Source organism: Mus caroli, unplaced genomic scaffold, assembly GCF_978045245.1.
Source record: "Mus caroli unplaced genomic scaffold, Mus_caroli_1 scaffold_1, whole genome shotgun sequence".
Classification (NCBI taxonomy): Eukaryota; Metazoa; Chordata; class Mammalia; order Rodentia; family Muridae; genus Mus; species Mus caroli.
In genome coordinates this window covers 162,905,459-162,930,989 of record NW_028227256.1, presented here as the reverse complement: position 1 = coordinate 162,930,989, position 25,531 = coordinate 162,905,459, and the positions used below count along the sequence as shown (strand labels likewise).

The window sequence follows — 25,531 nt, the reverse complement described above, 5'->3', positions numbered from 1 at the left end:
GCAGGGGAAATTGATGATGGGTTCCTGGGACAGACACATAAACAGAAAATACCCGAGGAGGAAAAGGTTTACTTGGCTTAACACCTTCTGGTAGTCAAGGTAGGAACTGAAGCAGAAATCATGGAACAACGCTGCTTAGCGGTTCCAGTGTCGATGAAACAAACACGGAGTGAATGATTAAGAGAGGGGGTGTTGGAATTGAGATGATGAACAGTTTTGAGATGCTCAAACATTAAACCATCTCATTTTGAGGCAGCTGGGGCCGAAAAGAATCAGTTGTGTTTTACCCAAAGATACACACAGTTGCACTGCAAGCATGGACGGAGTTTCCACTACACCTGTGTGCGGGTAGAAAAGTCTTAAAATATCATAAGGATAATTTGTCGTTCCTTTCGTGGTACAAAGAATCAAACACAGGGCGTCGGCGGTTTGCACGGTAAGAAAGTGAGGCTCTTCCACTGGGATTCAAGGTGGAGGAGCTACTATTTGTCATTGGCTCCAAAGTCGCTGTTGGTGCTGGGCTTCCTGAGCGATAGGGACGTTGGGCATGTCCTCTTCACCACGACTCATAAGCACAAGAGGTGATGACACTGCTTGGAGCGGTCTGTAAGGAGGAGGTAAGGCAGAGAAGCACAGGGTTCTGGATCCAGAAAGACAAATTCCCACACTCACTCTGGGATGACGTCACCCGGAGACTTCAGGGCGGCGCGCCGGAGCGACAGCCCCCGCGCTTAAGTCCCGCCCCTCAGCGTCTCCACGTAAGACGTGTGTCACCCTGAGCTAGTGGTCCCGGAAGTAAAACCAGGAGGGGCGGAAGAGACGGCGGAAGGGCGGGCCTACGGCGCGGCGGCAGGGGGCGGGGCCGAGATGGTAACGGACGCGCCCGGGAGCCGCGCTGCAGGGAGGGCTATCGTGTGACCGCTGCCGCAGGCGCTTGCTCGGAGTAGCCCTGCGGCTCCGCTTCTGCCATGATGATCCACGGCTTTCAGAGCAGCCACCAGGACTTCTCCTTCGGGCCTTGGAAGCTGACGGCGTCCAAGACCCACATCATGAAGTCTGCGGATGTGGAAAAGTGAGGCTGTGGGGCGGGGCTGGGCCGGGTCGGGCCGAGCGGAGCGGAGCAGAGCCCGGGCTGGGCTGGGGGGTGTGACGGTCTCGGTGCAGCCTCACGCGGTACTTGGGGCCGCAGGCTCGGTCCCTCTGACCGACCGTTGATTGACAACTTCAGTAAATGGTCCTGTCCCCTGCTCGCGGCGACCTCTGCTTGCTGGAACTGTCGCTTCGCAGGGTTGAACTGAGCGAGGCTGTTTTGGTGGACTTTACCTAAACCTCGCCGCTCCTTTTTTTCCTACCTAAGCCTGCGCAACCTTTCTGGGCGCGAAGACCTGTTCCCTTGCGGGCAATGACGGAAATGGTATTTATGTTTAGCTTTGAGCTTCTTTGGTTCTGTGGTGTGCTCTTGAGGTTCTGAACATGAACCATTGAGTACCACAGACTTCAGATGACGTGAGACCGTGTGACGTTACTGTGTGACTGTTTAGGATGAAGATTTCAGGTTTATTTATTTTTTTTCTTTTAGTAAATCAGGTGCTGTGATAAGCACCTGAGATAGGACAGATGAAAGAGAAAAGACCCAAGGAATTCATAAGTTTCACGAGAGACCGTTATATTATTGTGTGACTGGTTAGGATGAGGATGTATACAGGTGTGTGCGTGTGTGTTCGTGTGTTCATGTGTTCGCCCGCGAGGGTCAGTGCACCTGGGCAGAATCTTGATCAAGTCTGGAGAATGGCTGGGTAAAGCCAGCACTCAGACTGAGCTCTGAGGTGTTTGGGGATGCCTAAACTGTATCTTGACAAAGTTTGGGGGGCGTCCTGGCAGGGTGTTGCCTCCCTCGTCATTGGAGAGTTCTCTGTCTTGCTAAGAAGTTTGAATTTTATATAGTAGCCATCAGGTGTAGTTTTACTCAATATCTACATGCATCGTGGTTGTGTCTGGAAGGTTTCTTGGAGGTGTTGTAGAAGATGGAGGGCTGGAATGCTGGAGAGGAGGCCAGTAAGCAGGAAAGAGATGACAGAAGCTAAGATTAAGTGCTTAAGTTTGGTGGCCAATTGATGGAAAGAAAGAAAAAGGGAGGCTCTTCAGGACCGTTTTTGTTGTTGTTGTTTAAATTTACATATGTAAAAGAATCCTTTTTAAAACAAAAGTTGCTTCAAATGTTATTAATTCGGAATATGTTTCTAATAGAATTGTTTTTGTCGTATGTGTATGAGTGTTTCGCTGCATTGCATGTGGGCCTGGTTAGGGGGTGGCGTGGGAGAGGGGGCTGGATCCCCTGAATCTTAAACAAGGCCCAAACATCTCATTTCTAATGCTATGTTTTGCCTTTAGCAAATAGATACTACCAGTGATAGAGCTGAAAGAGAGAGCATTTGAAGCAGCCTACCATAACGGAGCTGCTTTTACTCGTGTAGCTGCACTATTGTGCATGACTACTACATTTTCCCACATAAACTGCTAAAAGCCCTGGAGCTACCTTTATTATTTCATATTTGCTCTAATTCAGGAAAGTAGTTAAAACCTGTATTTTACAGACTCATCTTGTGGATATCAATCTTTCATTGTACTTAATCTTTTAGTCATTTAATGTTTTCTATCCCTTAAAGGTTAAGAATAAATTTTACCTAAACTTATGGCGAAAATGTGCCATTTCATTGTTTTTTTAATTTGTTTTGTTTTTTCGAGACAGGGTTTCTCTGTATAGCCCTGGCTGTTCTGGAACTCACTCTGTAGACCAGGCTGGCCTTGAACTCAGAAATCTGCCTGCCTCTGCCTCCCAAGTGCTGGGATTAAAGGTGTGTGCCACACGCCCGGTCATTTCATTGTTCTTAAACCATCTTAAAAATATGCAGCTTAGAAACCTCAGATACCAACAGGTAAAATAGCGTATGCACCCAGTTTTTGTCTTAATATACATCTTAAATATTTTCTCATCTTTCCTCTAAATAATTTAATGGTTTTATAATATTTCATCATATGGTTACAAATTTATATAACCATTTATTCTTTGTTTGTTTGTGACAAGACCTCTACATAGCCCTGGTTGTCCTGGAACTATGTAGATCAAGCTGCCATCAGCTCACAGAGATCTGCCTGCCTCTGCCTCCTGAGTGCTGGGACTAAAGATACCATACCAGGCTTAGTTATTGGTAATTGAGACAGAGTCTTTCTACATAGTCCTGGTGCCCTGGAATTCACTATGTGTAGGTAGGCTGCCCTTGAACTTGACCTGCCTACCTCCCCCTCCCTAAGTGGTAGGAGTTTGTGTCCCCTTGCTTGGCTGTATAACCATTTATTTTGTCCTTTATGAAAATAAACAGCCAGGCTGTGGTGGCTCACATCTTTAATCCCAGCACCCTGGAGGTAGAGGCAGGTAGATGATCTGTGAGTTGGAGGAGAGCCAGGGCTACAGGGAGAAAAAAACAGCATACGGCCCTTTTCACTATTATAACAGAAGTTATAACCATTAGTATATATAATCCAACCTCTCTGTATTTGGGTTATTTTGTATAGATATAGTACAGTTTATAATTTGAGTCAGAAAGTATAAATCCGATTAAATTCTTTGAATGTTTTTGCTTGATTGTAGCTCCAAGGAGAAAGTCAATGTCCTAGAACGTCTAGTGAGTGAGCCAGTGTGGTTAGGGCCCCAGGGGGGAATGTAGGTGACCTAGAGAGCCTAGTGAGCTAGTGTTGTGGCCTCAGGGGGGAAGCTGAGTCTCCTTGAGAGCCTTGTCAGCAAGTGTTAGCTTCTATCCTCTTTCTTCAATGGGATTGTTTCTTTTTCACCAGCTTTGAAATTTCTAAGAAGTTGACAGTTGCCATTTCTACCGGAAGAGTTGGGTTTCTTCCTTCAGGCTCTTCATTATCTTTCCTTCAGGGCTATTATTATAGAATCGAGTAAAAGCACAGAGTGGAAATGTGGTGCATTAAGTCACCGCCTAGGCAATATTCAAACTTTTACTTTTAAACTGTCAGCGGTCTTTGATGACTCATAAATGAGAGAAATATTCTCCATAAAGACCTGTATTTCTTTCCTCTTAAACCTAACTTGTTTTACTTGATCATACAGGTTTTTTTTTTTTTTTAAATTACTGATTTTAATATATGCACAAAGACCAGTTTCGTGAGTCTACTAGGAAATAATTTTAAAGCTATTGGAAAGACTATAATCATGCATAGATCTTTTTTTGACTTTATGTAAAACTGTAACCTTTTAAAAGTTTTATTAGCATATATTGATATGTATTGGGTTTCATGATGACATTTTCCTATGTGATTCCTGGTAATCTCCTTGTTCCTACCTAGTCCCCTTCTATTTTCTTGTAAGAATATACTTTTTCTTTTTCTGAGACAGGGTGTCCGTGTGTAGACCAGGCTGGCCTTGAACTCACAGAACTGAGCTTAAAGGCATGTGCCATCACTCCTTGCAAGAATACAGTCTCTTTGGTATTATTTTACCCTACCTAGTAATTGTAACTATTTAGTTAAAGAATCTAGAAGTTTTAACAAGGAAAAAGGAAAAGAAAGCCTTGTGTGCTGTCATAGAGCACTTACATAGAGCTCTTGTGCTTTATTTAGCATCCCTTAGAATTTTACTCAGAGCCAATTTAAATTGTACTTTATGATTATAACCACACGAGAGTGAGACGGAAGGACATCATTGTATGTATGCCCTTTGCCCTAACAGTCGAATTGTTATTTTCATCTTTGTTTATTATTATACAGTATTAAGTGTATTTGTTTGTTTTTCTAGCCTGTAGTAGATTAGAAACCAGTCGAGAAGGATATGGATAACTGGGATAGAGCCGTCATTTTGGAGCTACTGAAGGTTTACACACTCAGTTTAACTTGGTGCAGCCCATATGTTCTTACATGTGAAGATTGCTGCCAAGAAATGGCAAAATAAGATTTAAGTTTTCTGCTTAAGGACACAGAAAAGTTAACAATTTAAATTAGATAATTTTAAAGCAGCCTTGTCAGAGCCTTATCTATGTCTGCACTTATGTTAATGTTACAGTTTATCTGCAGAATTCCCAAAAGGAAAAATTTTATCTTTGCCAACAATCTCCCTACCCAGATGGAGACACTGGTCAAATCCTGGTGAATTTAACTAGCAACTCAGACACTTAAATATACACTTTAAGAGCCTTTTATGAACCATAAGGCCAGCCAGATAGCCTTCCTCCTTTCCTCCCTCCTTCCTTCCCTCATTCCCTCATTCTTCTGATTTTTGATTTTTCAATGTAGCCCTAGCTGTCCTGGAACTTGCTTTATAAACCAGGCTGGTCTCTAATTTATAGAGATCTGCTTCCTGAGTGCTGGGACTAAAGGTGTGTACTGTCACCACCACTACCCGAGCTCATTCCTATCTTCATAAAACAAAAAACTTCCTATGTTAGAGTGACAAGAAGTTGATAGTTCCTAGATTAGTAAGTGGATAGCTAAGACTTGGCTCTTGGAATCCTCATCGCACCGTTAGAAGGTGTTGATTCAGGGAAGCCTGTCAGAGTAGAAGACTTAGGGCCTGGCGGCCTAGGTGAGTGAACAACTTTGGTGATTTATCTTTGGTTGTGAGCCATCTCTCTAGTCCTAGCTCTTGTAATCTAGTGTCAACTGATATATGCGTGCTTTCTTTATCTCATTTCTTCTATGTATGCGCAATCTTTTGTGTTATAGGTTCAACAGGAGCCAGGAAAGTTAGTTATATAATGAGCAAAATGTTACATATGTCATTGTAAAATCTGGGGTAAAAATAGTGCTCAATGGCTGGGCAGTGGTGGCACACGCCTTTAATCCCAGCACTCAGGAGGCAGAGGCAGGCGGATTTCTGAGTTCGAGGCCAGCCTGGTCTACAAAGTGAGTTCCAGGACAGCCAGGGCTATACAGAGAAACCCTGTCTCGAAAAACCAAAAAAAAAAAAAGTGGTCAATGAATAGTTTCATATTTCTTAAAAAAAAAAAAAACCACAAAGAAGTCTATAGAACATTTTTAAAAGTTTCTAAAATCAGTAAGATTTGGTTTATAACATGTCTGAAAAATGCCCTTGCTTGGAACCTTTGTGTTATACTTTCTGATCGTGAGATATTAAGACTTGCAGGTTTTTTTTTTTTTTTTTATTTTAGTCAAGATCTCACTGTGTAGTCCTGGTTGACCCAGAACTCACTGTGTAGACCAGGCTGGCTTCAAAGTCACAGAGATCCGCCTGCCCCTGCCTCTTGAATGCTGGGATTAAAGGTGTGCACCACTGTGTCCAGATTCAGAATATTTTTGTTATTGCTTGCTTTTTTTTTTTAAAGTTTTGTTTATTTTATGTATATGAGTATGTTGTAGCTGTACTGATTGTTGTGAGCTATCATGTGGTTACTGGGAATTTGAGTTCAGAATCTCTGCTTGATCTGGTTGGCCCCACTCGCTTTGGCCTAAAGATTGATATGTTATTATATCTAAGTATACACTGTAGCTGTCTTCATATCACCAGCAGAGGGCATCAGATCTCATTATGGTTGGTTTTGAGCCAGCATGTGGTTGCTGGGATTTGAACTCAGGACCTTCGGAAGAGCAGTCAGGGCTCTTAACTGCTGAGCCATCTCTCCAGCCCTGTTGCTTGCTTTTTGTTCTTGTTTTGATAAAAGGTCTCGCTATGTGGGTCTGGTTGGTATAGAACTTGCTATGGAGTGCAGGCTGGCTTCATTAACAGATCCTCTTCTGCCTCCTGAGTGCTAGAACTAAAGGTGTACACCAACCACCACACCTAAGTGAGACCTGTTGTCTTTTGAAGTGGTAAGAATATAAATATGTTTCTTATATATGCACATTTACTATGTATTTTCTAATGCCAGCTATTGGTAAGTGATAAATAAAAAAACAGCAAGGTAGCTGGGCATGGTGGTGCAGGCCTTTAATCTCAGCACTTGAGAGGCAGAGGCAGGTATATCTCTGAGTTGGAGGCCAGCTTGGTCTTTTGGGTGGAGGGCTTCAGGACAGTAACACAGAGACACCCTTTCTCAAAAAGCAACAGCAAAATAAACAAAAGACTCCCCTCCTCAAAACAAAAATAAAGCAGGGTAGTTGGGCAGGAGACATTATTTTAGGTAGGATACTATGAGATCCCTCTAAACAGTGGAATGCACACACAACACACATCTACTCTACTGTCTGAAGGAACTTGGACAGCTTTCCAACCCTAGTTCCTTTACTTCTGTCTTTGCCTTGCCTCCTTCATGCCCCTCTCTGTCCTGTTACTTAGCAGCTTCACACTTCCGCTCAGCCTTGTGACTTCTCTTTCATGCTATGTCTGTCTGTCTCTCTTTAAAGATTTATTTATTTACTATGTTACAGTGTTTACTTACATGTATTCCTACACACCAGAAGAGGGCAGCAGATCTCATAGATGGTTGTGAGCCACCATGTGGTTGCTGGGAATTGAACTCAGGGCCTCTGGAAGAGCAGGTAGTGCTCTTAACCACTGAGCCATCACTCCAGCCCCCATGCTGTGTCTCTTGAACTGTGCTTCTTGTGACTGTTCACTCAGAGTTCAGAAAGGAGAGAATCACGATACTAACTGGTCGGTTCAGCCCAGAATAAGCATATTGGACCAAGGTTCCAGAGTTTGCCTTTGGTTAGTTTTGAACTTTCATCCCTGAGTTCAGGTTGGAATCAGGTTCGTTAGGTGTGCTAGCATGTACTTAAGCTTGGTTTTCCAGGAGTGAATAAGTAACTGCCCCTAGCTTTACACAAAATAGGGTTGCTGCTAAGTGATAGCGAATGTGCCTAGCAGGTGCAAGGCTCTCCGTTCAAACTCAGGTACTGAAAACCAGAATGAGAAGTCCTTTAACTGGGACTATAAACCGGCTTTAAAAAAAAATAAAGCCGGGCGTGGTGGCGCACGCCTTTAGTCCCAGCACTCGGGAGGCAGAGGCAGGCGGATTTCTGAGTTCGAGGCCAGCCTGGTCTACAAAGTGAGTTCCAGGACAGCCAGGGCTATACAGAGAAACCCTGTCTCGAAAAACCACCAAAAAAAAAAAAATAAAAAAAAATAAAAAAAAATAAAAAAGAAACATATCTTTTATTTGTTGACATTAACTATAATTGCATTGTTTTTTCTCTTCTCTTTGGCCAGCCCTCCCATGTAACCTTCCACTTGCTCTCTCACATTCATGGTCTCTTTTTCTTTAATTATTGTGGTTGGTGGTGATGGTGTGCATATTGCATGCATATTATATATATTATTTTGGCTTAGTTGTAGGTTCTCTAAGATTCATGACCTCACTAGTCCCAGGTACTTGGTGAAGTTTCTAGTACTGAGCATAACTTTCTTTTATTGAGTGAACCTTAAGGCCAATTAGAGAGCTGTTGGTTACCACCAAGATATATGTGCCACTGTCTTTACACTTAACTCTTCCATGTTGGTTGTAGTCCAGAGTTGTCAACCCAGTTTTCAAAAGGACCAGTGAACTGGACAGCCCACCCCCTACTTAGAGGTTGACAGCTTATAACTTAGTGCCAATCAGTTGGTGCTGTGTGACAAAGCAGGCTTTGTGTTGGTTGGCCAACTTTTTTCATTTTCTTTTTAAACCAGAAGTCCCAATGTAAACAACAACAATCTAATTTTTCTTAACTTTTCAAGTATCAAAATAATAACAATACCAATCACAATATCAAAACCCAGCGATGTGTTATTGATTTGTGGCTCTGACTTTTTGTAGATATTCTAGTGAAGCTGCCCATCTGAGACATGTTGAAAATGGTCTAGCATGTTGGATAAAGGCCTGGTGTTACACTAGCAGTCACGTGCTCTTGAACTCTCTGGGCTTTTTCTTAGCACACAGAATGGTTTTAAGGATCAGATTTTAGAAGTAGTGAAGTTAGAATTGGCCTTAATTATGGTGATCACTATCAGGTTCTTCACTTTGGGTTTCCCCCATGTATCCCTCCCTCCCCACTCTGTCTTGCTGAGTTTAGTGCTGCAGAGATTTGATGATGAACAAGTAGGTGATGAAAGCATCTTACAGATTCTTTATCGTCATGGACTTCTCAGCTTATCCTGGAAAGTCAGAGTTAGGTTGGGATGAAAGAGACAGAAATGCCTGGTGAGCATAAAGGAATCTCCCTGACCTCTGCTTCTGTGCAGGTTAGCTGACGAGCTGCACATGCCATCCCTCCCTGAAATGATGTTTGGAGACAACGTTCTAAGGATCCAGCATGGCTCTGGCTTCGGAATAGAGTTCAATGCTACGGACGCACTGAGATGTGTGAACAACTATCAGGGCATGCTCAAAGTAGCTTGTGCTGAAGAGTGGCAGGAAAGTAGGTGAGAATCCGGGCAGTTACAGGCTCAACACAGAGTATTCAATAAGGATATGTGTGCTTTATTACAATTAAATGTTCAAACTGTATTATTCAAAACTCATTTTTCTGAGCCATAAAACAAAGGTTAATTTGACCACTGCTTGAAATGCTCATTAGGTTAAAATACATGTGAGCTGAGCTTTGCAGGTGTTCTTTAGTCCAATCAGTACAGAAACTTTAAAGTTTCTGGTTTTAAAGAAAAACATTTCTTGTAATTGAATATTTGTGGGGTATTAAAACTAAGAAAAATGGTTGGTTGGTTGGTTTTTGCTGGTTAAATTAGCAATATTTACTTTGTGCCTATTGAATATATACTATATGCTTTGAAGGACAGAATGAAATGTAAGCTTTGAATCATGTCTCAGGAAATGTAGGACGACCTAGAAAGAGTATATCAGCACATGACAAGTTAAATAACAATACATGTTCAGCAAACGTGTATTGTTACTTAGAAAGGTTGGTTTTATGCTAGCGAATGACAGTATATGCCTTTAGTAGGATGTTTTATATTGTATGTGTGCTAGTAGGGTATTTTATTTTATATATACAATGTGTTAATTTGGTGTGCATATGAACACTGATATATATTCTAAATTTCATCGTCCTTTTTGTTTTGGTATTTGAGGACGGAGGGTGAACACTCCAAAGAAGTTATTAAACCATATGACTGGACCTATACAACAGATTATAAAGGAACGTTGCTTGGAGAATCTCTTAAGTTAAAGGTAAATCTGAACCTTTGCTTCATATGATTCATATAATCCTTAATCTTAGCACTGCATCCTAGTTGTGGTTATTCTTTTCCCAACTCCTTTCGTCCTGCTTCTTCCTGGTGGCAGACTTTAGAGCTTAATGTGAGGGGGTTTGGTTTATTATCATTATTATTATAAATATTAATTAATTAATTAGTGGGAAAGAAGACTATTACAAGATTTTCCTTTTTTCTCTTTTTGAGATGGAGTCTTACAAGGCTGGTATTGAACTCTTGGGCTCCTCTTGCCTTGGTCTCCTCAGTGTCTAGAACCACAGGCATGCATGCTCCTGCCTGAGAGCAGTAGTCTTTCTTTCTTTTTAAAATTCAATTATTTAATTAATTTTTAAAACAATATTCTTTAAAGTAAGGTTGGTAGATGCTTGCTTTGCCTTGGTGTTAACAATATGACAGCCAAGAAGCGTCTGTCCCTGGAAATGTATTACTAGGTGAGTTAGATAGAAACTGCTAGCTAGAAGCTGGTTTTACATATGAACAAACAGTTGAACAGAAAACTTATATCTTATATATGCTTGCACTGATTTTAAATTTGGTATGACTTTAGATGAGTTAGTTACTTTTTTCTTTCTTTCTTTCTTTCTTTTTGTATTTTAGTTTTTGAGACAGGGTCTCGTGTAGCCTTGGATGGCCTACTCTATTTAGACCAGGCTGGCCTTGACATTTGCCTGCCTCTGCCTCCCTGGTGCTGTGATCTAAGGCATGTGCCACCACGCCTGGCTCTTTAGGTGAGGTATTTAATCAAGGCTAGTGACCGTTGCTGGCAGGCTGAGTAAATGATAATGCTTACCCACAGCGGAGTTTTGTAGGAAGAGTTCACAAGCAGATTCTAATTATTACATGTTCAGTGTTGTTAGTGTCGAGTTGCATCTGTAGAGTCTCTGCTCCAGAAAAGCTTCACTGAGAGTGGAACGGGTGGCTCTGCAGCAGCTATAGTTTTAGGTCTTCTAGTGAGACTGAGGTGAAACAAATGTGGCTTAGGTTGTGTGTCTGACAAGATTGTTCCATTTTAAAGCATTTTCCTTAAAAGTTATTTAGGGCTGATGAGATAACTCGGTGAGTAAAGGCATGGCTGCTAGATGGCCAGAGAGAACCTGCACCTTCAATTGTCCTCGGACCTCCACACATACATATTACACAGAGATTAAAACAGTTTTTCCCCCAAGACAGGATTTCTCAGTGTAATCCTGGCTGTCCTGGAACTTGCTCATAGACCAAGCGCCACCTGTCTCTGCCTCCTGAGTGCTAAGAGTAAAGGTGTGGGCCGCCACCACCCAGAAGATGAAATTTTTTAAAGTAAAAGTTTTGGCAGCTAGAGTTATTAACTGGGCATGTGAGGTCCTGTGTGAAAGCCTTGCCTTTGCACAGTGTTTTAGTCTCAGCAGATAGAAGCTAATTCTTATTAGTTTCTCCCTCCAACTTTTCTGTGTGTTTCCAGGACAGAAACACAATTTTTGAGAAAATCAATGTTCACTCATTTATTCACTTACTGATTTCATCAGATATACGGTGAAGCTTTGTTGTGTAGAAGCCATTGGTAATTCTAGAAGCCATTGGTATCCTCCTGTGTGAGGTGAGGGGATTTTCTTATTCTCTAAAGAACTGCAGATTATAGTCTCTTCTGACTAAATGACCTAAGCAGCGAGCTTAGGTCATTGATGTTTTGTTGCCAGGAATGAGGGAAATAGATTTTTAAAAACCTCATGCAATAGTGATGATTACTTTATGGATTCACATAGGAAAAGCTGCATTAGCTGTAAGTAGATCAGGAATAGGAACCTATAACGCAAGTCTTCTCAGGTGTTGCTAAAAATGTCAGTGTGATCACCCACTCTAGTAATGTGCTCGGGCTTTGTCCAAATATAAACTTTGTTTCAAATCAGTAGGCAAAAGCTTTGCCAGGTTGTCAAAGCAGTTTGTACTTGTGCCCCCCCCCTCTTGTGTGTGTGTGTGTGTGTTCTTGTCTTCTATCTTGCTGGTGATGCAGTTCCTGGCGTTTGTTGATTTGTTGATGTGCATACTAGGCTCTGTGTCTAGCAAGCTTCGGGGGCTTCTCTTGACTCCACCCCTTGGAGCACAGGGTTACAAACATGCACACACTGTTGGGTCTGGCTGTATGTGGGTTTTGGGCTTTCATTTTAGGCTTTGTCCTTTGAGTCATCTCTCCACAGATTGATCTTGCAAGGTCTTTTGATAAATGGACAGTACCAGATCCTATGTGTAAAAGTGTTTACCGGTCTATCTGTTACACAAGGAAGACCTCAACAAATGCTCTCAAATACCAGTCACTGTGTTTATTGAAATACCAGAAATGAAAGAAGCTGCTTCATTACCTAAAACTGATGCACGCACGTGGGGGTTTAAATGTCTTTGTTTGTTTGTTTGTTTTTGTTTTAGATGGAATGACTGAGACTGGAGAGGTGGCTCAGCAGTTAAGAGTAATTACTGCTCTTGTAGAGGACCCAGGTTCATTTCTCAGCACCCATGTGGTGGCTCACAACCATCTAATTCTAGTTCCACGGGATCTGATGTTCTCTTCTGACATGTGTAGGCACCAGGAATGCATATGGTGGTCATACATACATGTAGGCCAAACACTCATACGTATAAAATAAATAAATCTAATATATATATATATATATATATATATATATATATATATATACACACACACACATATATATATGTGTGTGTGTATGTATGTGTGTATATATATACATATACATACATACATCTTTTTTAAATGGAAAAATTTCCAGGCAAAAAATTAGAATTTTGTTCTTTAGTGTTCAAAATATCTCTGTAGGTAGGTACTGGTGTCCTTAGTTTGTAGATGGTTTGGGGTAGCACACTACCCTTAATTTATGGTTTTGAATATTTGTTATATGTATATGATTTCATAGGAATTTATGAGGGTTTTTTGTTGGTTTTTATTATTTTTTAGGTTTTTCTATGAGTTATTATATATAATATAATATAATATAAATATATATATGAGTGCTCTATCAGCATTACACCTGCATGCCAGAAGAGGGTGTCAGATCCATTACAGATGGTTGTGAGCCACAATGTGGTTGCTAGGAGTTGAACTTAGAACCTCTGGAAGAGCAGCCAGTGCTCTTAACCACTGAGCTATCTCTCCAGCGCTTTTTGTTTTTGTTTGTTTTGTTTTGTTTTAAGACAGAGCTTCTCAGTGTAGCCCTGGCTGTCCTGGATCTCACTTTGCAGCCCCCACTGGTCCCAAATTCACAAAGATCCACTGCCTCTGCCTCCTAAGGGCTGAGATTAAAAGTGTTCATCACTAGCACCACCACCCAGCCTTTGTTGTTATTTTTAACATTTGTACATATAATATCAGTTGAGATTTTAAATTCTGAACTCTTCCTCATAACATTCTCCAGTGGCTGGAGAGATGGATCGGTGGTTAAGATCACTTGTTCTCACGGAGGACCAGCTTTGGCTTCTAGCAGGTACATGGCAGCTCACCACCATCTATAACTTTATTTCCTAGTGGTTATTTGTCCTCTTCTGACCTCCAAGGCCAGCACATACACATGGTGTATTTACATACATGCAGGCAAACACGCCTACACATAAAAGAAATCTTTAGAACATGCTTCAAAAACTGTGTATGTATAGGAGGTATATGTTAGTAAAATATAGTTTCTTAGAGTCAGTGTTGGGACTGGAGAGGGACTCCTGTCTCTTGCTTTCTGAGCCTTGCTTTTTAGTTCTGGAAGTAGCTTGTGTGTATGTGGGTGTGTATTTTATTGTTGTCTCCTTTTTGGTTGTTTAACTTTTACTCTTTGGGCTGTAGAATGGCATAAGAAAAGCCACTCACAAAGTTGTGGAAATCTTAACCTGACTAGATTCATGTCTACCTTTGTGTTTATTAGCTGGCCTAAGGTGATGGTGTGAGAATATGATTAGTGAAGTAAATTAATTCCTAATACTGTGCCTGTCCCATAGTGATGTAACTATATATGGCTGTTTCTTCTTGTTTAAATAAATGATTCTGTAGGACAGAAGCTGTGGAGGGCCACTTTTTTTTATCTACACTGAATCTTTGTAATAAAATATGCTTGGTGTCTATGTGTTTTTAAGGTTTCTTTTTCTATAGCACGTTAGAATAGTTGCTCATGCACTCTGACTTAATATCTTATTTAAAAGTTATCAGCTTAACAATTTCTAAGTATATATAGTTGAGGAGGGCTAATTATATTAACATGGCTGTGTAACCAGTCTCACCAGTATAGGGCTTCATGCAGGAACCACCTCGCCTGTATTTTTTATGTGTGTTCTGGGGATTATGTATAAACACAGGTTGTCATGCTTTTGCTGCAGGCATTAATTCCCAGCTCCTGAGATACATGTAATTTTAATGGAAAAAAGTATTTTTCTAATTCCTAACGAGCATATCCAAATAGCACAAGACTACACTTAGCCTTTTATGGAGCTATTTTGACTTACACAGATTTTCAGTTGATAATTTTCTCACCTTCACAAGAAATGCTTAATTTTCTTCTGAGATGGTGTATTTAGATTGTTTTGATACCAGGTCAGAAGATAAGTAATCTCTAGTGGTTTTCAGACTTTCAGAGTGGAGGCAAATGTGAATACCGATGCTATGCAAAGAAATGATACAAACTTACTTGCAACTCTAGCGCTTTTCATTGAAAGTCGTCATTTAAAATTGTGTGTTTCAGGTTGTACCTACAACAGATCATATAGATACAGAAAAATTGAAAGCCAGAGAACAGATTAAATTTTTTGAAGAAGTTCTCCTGTTTGAAGATGAATTGCATGATCATGGTGTTTCCAGCCTGAGTGTGAAAATTGTGAGTACTCAAATTAATCCTCCATTCTCACCAGTGGCTGGCGTGATGCCTTGTAAGGTTTAAGTCTACAGCACAGCTTTGTGACATTTACCAGAAACAATGATATTTAGTCTTTTTAAAAATATATCTGTCCAGCATCTTTTGGTTATTTGCTTATTATTCAACTTGACTGAATGAAAACTGTGACTTAATTTTCATGTTCATAATTTAAAATGATATTTGTAGAATCTGCAGGTAGCATGTTGGATGGATGCTTTAGGTATTTATTTTATGTTCGTGAACGTTTTGCTTTCGTGCACTACACGAGTGCCTGGTGTCACTGGAGGTCAGAAAAGGACATTGCATCCCCTGGAGCTGGAGATGGTTGGGAGCCACCATGTGGGTGCAGAGGGTTGTAGCTGGTTCTCTGCAGGAGCAACAAGTGCTCTCACAGCTGAACCGTCTCCCGAGAACAATGGCCCAGGAGTTAGGATTTTAGTGTATCATAAAATTATCAGGTCAGTTTTTAGCATAAAAGTGGAAAACAAAAAAACACAAGTATAAATGATCATTTCCTATTATATTGTTGTCTATCAGTAGAGGACAAGCTATTTCTGTTCATATGCTATTGGTGAAACATGTTTATAAGAAATAGATAACTGGGTAACTTGACTGTACTGAAGATACGGGAGCAGTTAGCTACTTAGATCTGCATACCGAGTAACTATGACTGTGACAGCTAAACATGTGGCCAGACAGCTACTCAACACGGGCACTGTCCATCATAGTGACATAACTTTTGAGTGAGATTTGTATTTATAAGATTGTCATGTCATTTTAATAGATTTATTTTAACCTACATAAATGCCAGGTGAGCCATCTGATAGCCCGGCATGCAGAAGAACCTCATTGGCTGCACTGACCTGGAGCATACACTGTAGGATCTTATTTTATGGAAAGTGGGTGAACAGAAGTCGCCACAAAGAAGGAAGTGGCTCTTCAATTTTTGCTAGTATTGATACATGGAATCAGTATCTGTCTTAAAAAGGAGCATTGTATTTATAGGTCTTGGGTATGTTTTAAGTCATGTATGTATGTGTGTGTTTATGTGTGTGTGTTTGTCATGAGTATTCAGAGGCTAGAGTCCATATCATATGTCTTCTATTGCATTTCTACTTGATTTTTTTTTTTTTTTTTTTGAGAAAGGGTCTCTCACTGAACCTGGATTTTGCTAATCCTGTCACTGCCTCCTCAGGACAGGACTAGGCACATGTTGCCATGCCTGGCTTCTCTGTGGGTGCTAGGGAGCAAACTTAAACCCTAATGCTTGCAGAGTGCTTCACTGCTTGAGCCAGCTCCTCAGCCCAAAGAAGTATCAGTTTCATCTGTGCTTTTGGTTGTGAGCACACAGGTGTGAGCCTGCATATGTTTAAATGCACATGTGGAGACCAGAGGACAGCCTTGAATGTTGTTCCTCAGGTCCCATCCACCTTTTCTTTTTGAGACTGTCTCTCTCACCGGTCTAGGCTAAGCTGGTGAGCCCAGGGATCCAGATATCAGTTTGTATCTGCTTTCCTCACAAACCAGCCTTGTTAAATAACCAGCTAAAGGCTTCGAGGCCAGTGGAACTAGGGTAGAGAACCTCAGATTAGCTGGTGCCTGTGTTGGAATGCTTCAGCTTATCGTTATTTTGGCTTTATGGTGGTGTCAAAGTATAAGCCTTCATTCTTAACTATACTTTGTTGTCTTAGTTAGGGTTTTACTGCTGTGAACAGACACCATGACCAAGGCAAGTCTTATAAAGGACAACATTTAATTGGGTCTGGCTTACAGGTTCAGAGGTTCAGTCCATTATCATCAAGGCAGGAACATGGCAGCATGCAGGCAGACATGATACAGGAGAGGAGCTGAGAGTTCTACATCTTCATCTGAAGGCTGCTAGCAGAATACTGACTTCCAGGCACCTAGGACATAATAAAGGCCACACCCATGGTGCCATGCCTTCTCCAACAGGACTACACCTTCTAATAGAGCTACTCCCTGGGCTGAGAATATATAAACCATCATATTTGGGTTTTGGATTCTTTTCTATCTTATTAATGTGTGCAAGTGAACTAGATCTGGTCAGCATCCCTGCATTGCTGAGCTGTGATATTGAATAGGTCTGATGTGTTAAAAGCATCTTAGACAGGTATTTCCGTCTGTTGGGCTTTTAGGACATAGACATAGACCAGGGAGAATCATGGTGAATTTGAAGTTTTTTTTTCCCAGTGTTTCTCTCTCTTTTTTTCTTGTAGTAAAGAAATAAAGTATGTACTTGTCATTAACGTTTCACCGCACTGCACTGTACTGTACTGTACTGTACTGTCTTTTCTCTCCAGAGAGTGATGCCTTCCAGCTTCTTCCTGCTGTTGCGGTTTTTCCTGAGAATTGATGGGGTGCTCATCAGAATGAATGACACGAGGCTTTACCATGAGGTACTGGTGCTCGTGTGATGAGTGTGCTCACTGACGCTCACTGAGCCTCTTATGTGTCTGTCGCTTTAGAATGTGAGATTAAGTCATGTTTCTTGTTCTGTGATCACCTGGTAACTCATACATTTGAGTTTTCAGGGTTACTGACTACACACTGTAGTTGGACACGCTGTCTTTTTTTCTAAGTTCTAGTAATCAAAAAAGGTTTTATAAAAAAACGTGTCCTGGGTATGAATGCTTTGACCAAAAAATTTGTATACATTTAACTTGTGTTTAAGGAAAACTGTCCCTTAGCTTCTGTATGATGTCCTGTTAGAGATCCCTCTTCAGGGCCAGATGGTAGTAGCACACGCCTTTAACCCCAGCACTTGGGAGGCAGAAGCAGGTGGGGCACTTGAGTTGGAGGCCAGCCTGGTTTTACAGAGCTAGATCTAGGACAGACAAGGCTACACAGAGAAACCTTGTCTCTAAAAACAAAAACAAAACAACACAACACAACACAAAAAGAATTCCCACTTACACTGCCTCCTGACGTCTGTATTACATGGTTACTTGGAGGTTATTGTAAGGGTGGAAAAACACTGTCTTCTGTGAAAAGGTAACTGATAATATGCAGGTCTTAAGTGTTAAAGAGAGGAGTTTAGATTTTTCCAGTAGCTTTAGAGCACCCTGTCTTTTCTGAATACTTAAGTTCAAAATTGGGATCACATAGGATGAAGAATTAGAGGAGATACCAAAACTATTAATTATGGCCATAATAGCTCGTGCTGTGGTAACTAAGTCAGAAAAGGTTACGTAGCTCACTTAAGGTACCCAGTAAGAGGCAGAATTGGGTTACATTGACATTTTCCCCCAAGTCCTTTATGTAGACATTTGTTTTCCCCTTGAAACAGCACAGTGACTGTGATTATGCTTCCTCCCTACCGCTCCCCTCTTCTTTTCCTCTTCTCCTTGTTATGTAGCCCTGGCTGTTCTAGAACTCTGCCTGTGGATCTGGCTGGTCTCAGAGAACCACCTTCTCTACTGGGATTAAAGGCACCTCTTACACACCTCTTAGCCTTTTCCCTTTGTATAAGCAAAGCCAAAATATTACATTTTTCTCTCATCTAAATCTCAAAAATACTGTTTATACTTAATTATTTTTAATGAATTTATCCTAAAAGATTCTATTATACAGTAATTTATAAATATTTATTATGTAGTTGATCAGTTGTATATACTTGAACATTCACAGCAGTATTGTTTATATAACATGAAGGAACTTATTAATTTGACTGATATGTTTATGTCCATATAGTAGTAGCAGAGAAATGGACACCCATCAGCATTGATGGCAGAGAATAAATAGAGCTAATTTGGAAAGGTGGTTATCTTACTGCTGAATTTTGAAAGTGTAGTGTGAATTTATTTAAATTTGATGTAGAGGTTTTGAAATGATCAAGGCTGTGTCATCAGAACTAGCTATGGTTGATAACTTATTTTTCTTATTTATACTTTTATTGACTATGGTGAACATTAATTTTTTCTTGTTTCTTATTGATATATTTTAAAGAAATATAATTTTGTAGTTTTTTTAAACTGAAAAGTGTTTATCCAAAAGCAAATTGTAATACATCTATCTTTCTTTCTTTCTTTCTTTCTTTCTTTCTTTCTTTCTTTCTTTCTTTCTTTCTTTCTTTCTTTCTTTCTCTCTCTCTCTCTCTCTCTCTCTCTCTCTCTCTCTCTCTCTCTCTCTCTTTCTGTCTGCCTTCTCTCTTTCCCCTCCCTCCCTACTTTCCTCCCCCCCCTCTCTTCTCTTCTCTTCTCTTCTCTTCTCTTCTCTTCTCTTCTCTTCTCTTCTCTTCTCTTCTCTTCTCTTCTCTTCTCTTTTCTTTCTTGTCTTAAATATGTCTCTGGCTGTCTTAGAGCTTACTGTGCAGACTAGGCTAGCCTTAAACTCATAGAAATCTGCCTGCCTCTGCCTTCCTAGTGTGCTGGGATTAAAGGCATTTAACCACAGTGCCTGCCTCACAAAATGCACTTTTTTTAACCTAACTTTAAAAGTCTTAAATGGCTGAATTTGAAGCTAGCCTGGTCTACAGAGTGTTCCAGGACAGCCAGGGCTACACAAAGAAACCCTGTCTCAGTAAACAAAACATAACAAAACAGTCTTATATGGGAAAACTGTACAAAAGGATGTTTTGTTTGTTTGTTTAAGTGTCTGTTTTATAGGGAGGATTTTATAATATACATATATAAATATATTGTAATTTTTGTATTTTTAACTATAGGCTGACAAGACCTACATGTTACGAGAATATACATCCAGAGAGAGCAAAATTGCTAATTTAATGGTAAATACTTAAATTTTAAGTATTTAGATGTTGAATTTTAATAATTCATTTTAAGTCTCATATCCCACTGATCCTACCCATTCATCTAAATTTGCATCAGAAAATGTGTGCCAAGGACCAGCCTCTGCTTGGGAGTTCTGTTTGAAAGTAGCAAAAAACAAACAACTGGAAGTCAAGTCAGGGAACAACCTATGTTGTTCTCTAGACAGCTTTCTCTTGCAGGCCTAAAGACATCTCTTGAAGATCACAAACCCAGTTTTTTATGTAGATATCAATTCAGTCATTACACCCAGTTCCCTTTTGATTATCCTATGAATCAACATCCCATGGCCTTTGGTTCTTAGGAGACAGCAAGCACACTTTTTATTACTGAGCCCTTCAGATATCTGTCAGCCTTTGTTAAGCACAGAGATAAGATAACTGGATGGGGCATGGATCTAAATTCCCTCAGTCCCAGGCTGACCTCAAACCCAGGGATCTGTCTGCCTTTTTAAGCATACAAAAAACTTAGCTGGGTAGGATCTCCTGCAATCACCATTCCCTAGCTCTCTGTATCTCCTTCCTTAGTGTCTTTCTGACCAGTTGGCTCACAGCACAGCTGCTTTTGTTCCTTTAGGTTAGTGAAGCCCCTCGTATAATTCATATTGCATCCTTATATTTTACATAGTTGAGAAATTATATATTTTTGATATCATGTTTTCAGAGTTTTTTTACAGCCTTAAGGGCTGTCCTGAAGGTCTCAGGGTTTACCATTTTACTGAGACATTAGCTACACTTTCGCCTCCTGGACTGATGGAGTCATTAATGTTAACAGGGAGGACATTCCTCAAAGGAGGAACATGAAAATACTTAATTATACAAACAAGCCCTAGGCCACAGCAGCCATGACATAGTGGAGGCCTCTGCCCTGTTCCAGGCCTGGGAACCACGTCCTTCCACCCCTTCCAAAGCAGATGTGCTCCTCCTGGGCTCTGCAGGGTGGGTCTCCAGCACCAGGGCACCTGGAGATCTTCGCTGCCATCCATCTGAGTCCTGTTCATTCTGAAGAAGCTGAGATGCAGAGGTGTGACCTGAGTCCCATCACTGCAGCTGGTGCCATGGATGTTCCTCTGACTTAGCACCTGACCCTCTAGAATGCTTAATAATTTATTCGTGTTTTGAGATTATACTAGAGTTCCATAAGTTTTCTCTTTCCCCTCCCAGGCCTCCCATGTCCTGTATCTCCCTAGTCTTTCAAATTCATTCTCTCTTTCTTCCATCACTGTAAACATATAGATACATCCTACTCACTCTGTGAGGTTACTTGTATGTAGATGTTCGTACACATTCCTTTCTCTTCCAAAAACTGGTGCCTCTGTACCCACGTCTGTAATTATTCTGACATAATTTTCCTGTATTTTTTGTTCCCCTGGAATTTGTGAAGCCCTTCCGTGGCACTTGGGTTTTGTAATGAATTGGCTTAGTACATGTCTACAAAATAAGTATTTTTTTTAAACCATAGTACTTACTCTGTCTAAATATAGTGTATGCTTGGATTAGAATAGTTAGTAACTGTCGTAGAATGTGTACTGGACTCTAACTAAAGATTGAACTTTCAAGTTACTCAAGTAACGAATACTAGGGAGGGATTTGATCAAAATGTGTGGGATTCTTTTAGCACTTACAGTAGCACTGTCAGTTATATGACACCACGTTCCTTGAAGATCAGCCACACAGTTGAAGGATTGAGTGATGGGAAGCAGCTGTTACCTGGAGGAGCGCTTAATGCTCCTCCTTACGTGGAGCGTCCCCAGGGCTGAAATTAACATGCTTTGTGAAGTCTTACACTAGAAGGTTTCAGAAATTGTGGGAGCCATAACTGAGAATATACTAATACGATTTTGTTTTTCCTAGCATGTTCCACCTTCCCTCTTCACGGAACCTAATGAAATATCACAATATTTACCAATTAAGGAAGCAGTTTGTGAGAAGCTCGTATTTCCAGAAAGAATTGATCCTAACCCCGTGGACTCACAAAGCACGCCCTCAGAATAAAATGTGGTACAGCAGACTCTCTCCATGCGGAACCTGACTGGATACCTTGGCTATTTGTAGGGGTATTTTTATTATGAGAATTAATTTCCTTGCTTATGCGCAGATTTTCTGTAGCCTTTAAGGAAAATAAAAGATTGCTGCAGGCAGGTTCCGCTCAACTCCTGTTTATCCTGTCTGTTTTCAAGTTCCTGCTCCAGAGAGAGATGTGCTCTGGAGCTTACATCAGCAGTGATGTGTGTGGGTCTCATGAGGGGACATGGTCTGCATCCGGCCTGAAGCATCGTCTTCACTGTGAGGAGTCTGACTATAAGGCCGTCACTGAGCCCCGATGCCTGGGACCTGCCGGCCGCCATAGGATGCTGACTGCATGCTGATGTGCTACTCTGGCTCTTGGCTGTGGGCTTTCTGGTGTTTGTTCGCACTTACGGAGAGTTGTGACATGTCACCTACAAAATTAATCTTGTATTAGTCATTAGTTGGAGTTTCTGGGCAACATATTGTGTGTGTTTGTACACACAAGTATTTTTTAAATCTTTTCATTTAAATGTCTTTGTCTCTGAGTAGTGTTAGATTACTTATTTTGATAATTCATTGTTAAAAATTGTGGAGAATTAAAATAAAATAATTGACTTTTTAAAAAAAAATTAAAGAGGTGGGCGGTGGGGAGGAGGAGTGTGCATCTGAAGACTGTATTAGTGTATTCCTGTGAGGAGTACCCAGGTGTGTCCTTGGCCATTTCTAAATATGACATATGCCATTTTATATTTATTTGTCCAAGTGTCTTTTGTAAGAGGAGAATAAATAATAAGGAATTATGTATTCATAGTTTGCTGTTTCTTTCAGCTTTTCTTAGACTTACTTGAAGATTGGATTAGGATGTATCGTTCTCATTCATTTATTTTGTTCTGAACCCGTTCAGTATTGCAGACACATTTCCCACGCAGATTACAAATGGAAGCTGCTAGTTATGAACTCGATCCCCTAGTTCGTTCGCCTTTAAGTGCCTGTCTTTCTTCTCCCTCTGCTCCTTACACTCCTGAGGGCACTTTTAAGTAGTCAGAACACATGGGTACATGTCATGCATAGCATCCCCTTCAGTTCTGAGTACCATGTTCTCTGCTGTGGCATAAGGGATTACATAATGAAGCGATAGAGTGTAGTTGGTCCTTTATACCGTGAGTGCTGTGTATGTGGAGTCATCCGGCTCCTCATCAAACAGTTGAAAACATCCCATCGATTCTGACCACGCACAGACTTTTTGTCGTTATTCCCTGACTGTCAGAGTTTTAGCTATTTGCCATGTATTAGGTATTATGAGTGAAATACAGGGTAATTTACAGTCTATGAGAGGATCTGATGGCTTATTTTTTATTTTGATATTTATGTGAGTGTGAACCAAATCTCCTATGGTGACGGAGACAACTTTCTGTGGGGTTAAGGTCCGCCAGAGAATACAGAAGCATCTACATGTGGTGTCAGATGCGATGGCAGAAATAACAGCTTGAGAAAGATGGGAGGAGCGACTTTGGTATTCCTCTCTGCTTTTGAAGAAGCTGTCGCAGGCCTTGAGATTGTCATTACCATAACCAGGGAAAAAGCCAGGCAGTCAAAAAAATTACCACGCCTTGAACAACTGAAAGTGGGATTGCAAAACAAACTGAATCTCAAAGAATGGGAAGCTCCAAGGAGAAAAAGGACAGAGACTGCCTCCTCTTCAGAGCATAAGAGAAAGGTGGCTAATATAGCCACAGCCAACATCTTACTTCAAGATAATCACATCATTTCCTCTTCCCTTCCATCCTCTCAGCCTGTCATATGCTCCTCCATGCTCTTTAAATTCATACATGCATGAGTGTCTGTCTAGGTTCTAAATATATAAGTACAACCTGCCCAGGCTGTATCATGTTACTTGCATGTATGTTTTCAGGGCTGACCATTTGAAGTTAGATAACTAAATTATGCTGTTCCCTGGGGAAGACTGTTTGCACCTGTCTCGACATTCCTTAATTTACTGTAGTTCATTGTGTAGGATCATTTTACAAATTAAATTCTTTTTTAAAAAAAAGATCTATTCTGTATATTTGAGTACACTGTTGCAGTCTTCAGATATACCATAAGAGAGCATCAGATCCCATTACAGATGGTTGTGAGCCGCCATGTGGATGCTGGGAATCGAACTCCGAACCTCTGGAAGAGCAATCAGTGCTCTTAACAGCTGAGCCATCCCTCCAGCCCCATTTTATAAATTCTTAAAGGCTGTGTGTGGACTAGTGTGTCATTTTTGGAATAGCTACAAGTCTCAGTTAAGGGGACTTACTAACTTTCTCAGTTAAGGATGTGCCTCTTAGATCCAAAGGTCTGTGCCTGGAAAAGAACCAAGCGGAGCTCATGCAAGTCCTGGTAAGGAGGCCAGGCAAGCAGGAAGTAACTGGGGACAGGGGTAAAGCCCTGCCCACCTACCATAGGTTCCCAGCTCTGAAGGGTTTAAATGCCTTAGGGTGTCGTGGGGAAAGCTGCAAAAAACTGTTTTCATCCCTATTGCATCTGACAAAGCCTACTTGCCCCTGGAGGAGGAGTGGAGAGTCCTGGACAGGCAAAGGACAATTCCTACCAAAGAAGGAATGGAAGCCAAACTTGGCTGACTTGAGGAACTGGAAAGCAGCGAGGACCATAGCTCCATATGCAGAATACTGGGACTGCTGCCTCTGGGGTGGGAGGGTGCTCGTGACATTTTTCACTTGGGACCATTGATTTAAGGTAGGGTTTCTCCCTGATTGCTGAATGAGGTGCAAGTGTCGAGAAAGCCACACCTTGAAAACCAGATACAACTGCCCACAGCAGGCTAGCCAAGGTCAACAGAGAAAACTTTCCTGTACCCCAAAGTGAGCCCGGGGGCCACTAGGTAAGAAGGAAACCAGTCTATGTTAAAGGAAGAGCAAAGTGTTGATCCATATCTCCTAATGGAGTAGGCACTGGGGACCCTTAAAGCTGAGGATAAGCAGTACTTTAAAACACATAGACTGCTGGGAAGCATGGAATTCCAGCTTCTAGTTTGAACTACATGGTGAGACTTTTTCTAAGAAAACCAAAGGCTGGAGATGCTGCTCTGTGGTTGAGGGTGAATATGCTTAAGAGCACAGGTTCAATTCCCAGTAGTGCAGAAACAAAAACAGCCCTGTTAGCTGGGGTTTATGGGAACAGTCATACCTATGGGAACACCTAGTAATCATTTGGTGATTGAATGATGAGGGAAGCCATGCAATGGGCACATTTACTTACATAACGAGGCAAGCTTTCTGTTACTCACTTCTCACAATTATAAAATGTATTAATGAATAACAAAACATCATTCCTGATAGTGCTTGTTGTAGAAAGTAGAGATGCTCTGATTTCTTATTCCTTCTTATGGAATTCTTTTTCATTTGTTTGAAATTCTCTGAGAATCTAATACAATGTGTTTTGATCATGTTTACTCCCTACTTCATGTCTTCCTGGACCCACTCCTCCCCAACTTCGTCTTTTTCTTTTTCTTTTTCCTTTCCTTTTCCTTTTTTTTTTTTCCCACCGAGTCCAATAAGTGTTGCCTATATACTTATGAGTATGGGCACATCCACTGGGCCATCAGTTGTCAGCAGCTCGTCAGCTAGGGGTGGAGGGTCGTGAGCCCCTCCCACCTCCATGCTGGACTGGTGA

General features: G+C 41.0%; 1 protein-coding gene across 2 annotated transcripts; it reads left to right on the top strand.

The window, feature by feature from the left end:
- Nucleotides 1–826: 826 nt before the first annotated feature.
- On the top strand, nucleotides 827–22,653 carry Tiprl (TOR signaling pathway regulator). 2 transcript variants are annotated; one of them, XM_021162914.3, is made up of 7 exons: nucleotides 827–1,072; nucleotides 9,194–9,373; nucleotides 10,037–10,136; nucleotides 14,887–15,018; nucleotides 17,379–17,474; nucleotides 19,742–19,804; nucleotides 21,698–22,653. In XM_021162914.3, the coding sequence occupies exons 1-7, from the start codon at nucleotides 969–971 to the stop codon at nucleotides 21,836–21,838; spliced, it is 816 nt and encodes a 271-aa protein (XP_021018573.1). In that variant the 5' UTR covers nucleotides 827–968; the 3' UTR covers nucleotides 21,839–22,653. The 2 variants fall into 2 exon arrangements, with proteins under 2 accessions (XP_021018573.1, XP_021018581.1); XM_021162922.3 differs by lacking the exon at nucleotides 827–1,072 and adding an exon at nucleotides 1,185–1,414.
- The last annotated feature ends 2,878 nt before the right edge of the window (nucleotides 22,654–25,531 follow it).

Coding starts and splice junctions, on each gene's coding strand:
- Tiprl (XM_021162914.3), top strand. CDS start 969: ATGATGATCCACGGCTTTCAGAGCAGCCACCAGGACTTCTCCTTCGGG. Junction 10,137..14,886: donor GAGAATCTCTTAAGTTAAAG/GTAAATCTGAAC, acceptor TGTGTGTTTCAG/GTTGTACCTACAACAGATCA. Junction 17,475..19,741: donor ACACGAGGCTTTACCATGAG/GTACTGGTGCTC, acceptor TTTTAACTATAG/GCTGACAAGACCTACATGTT.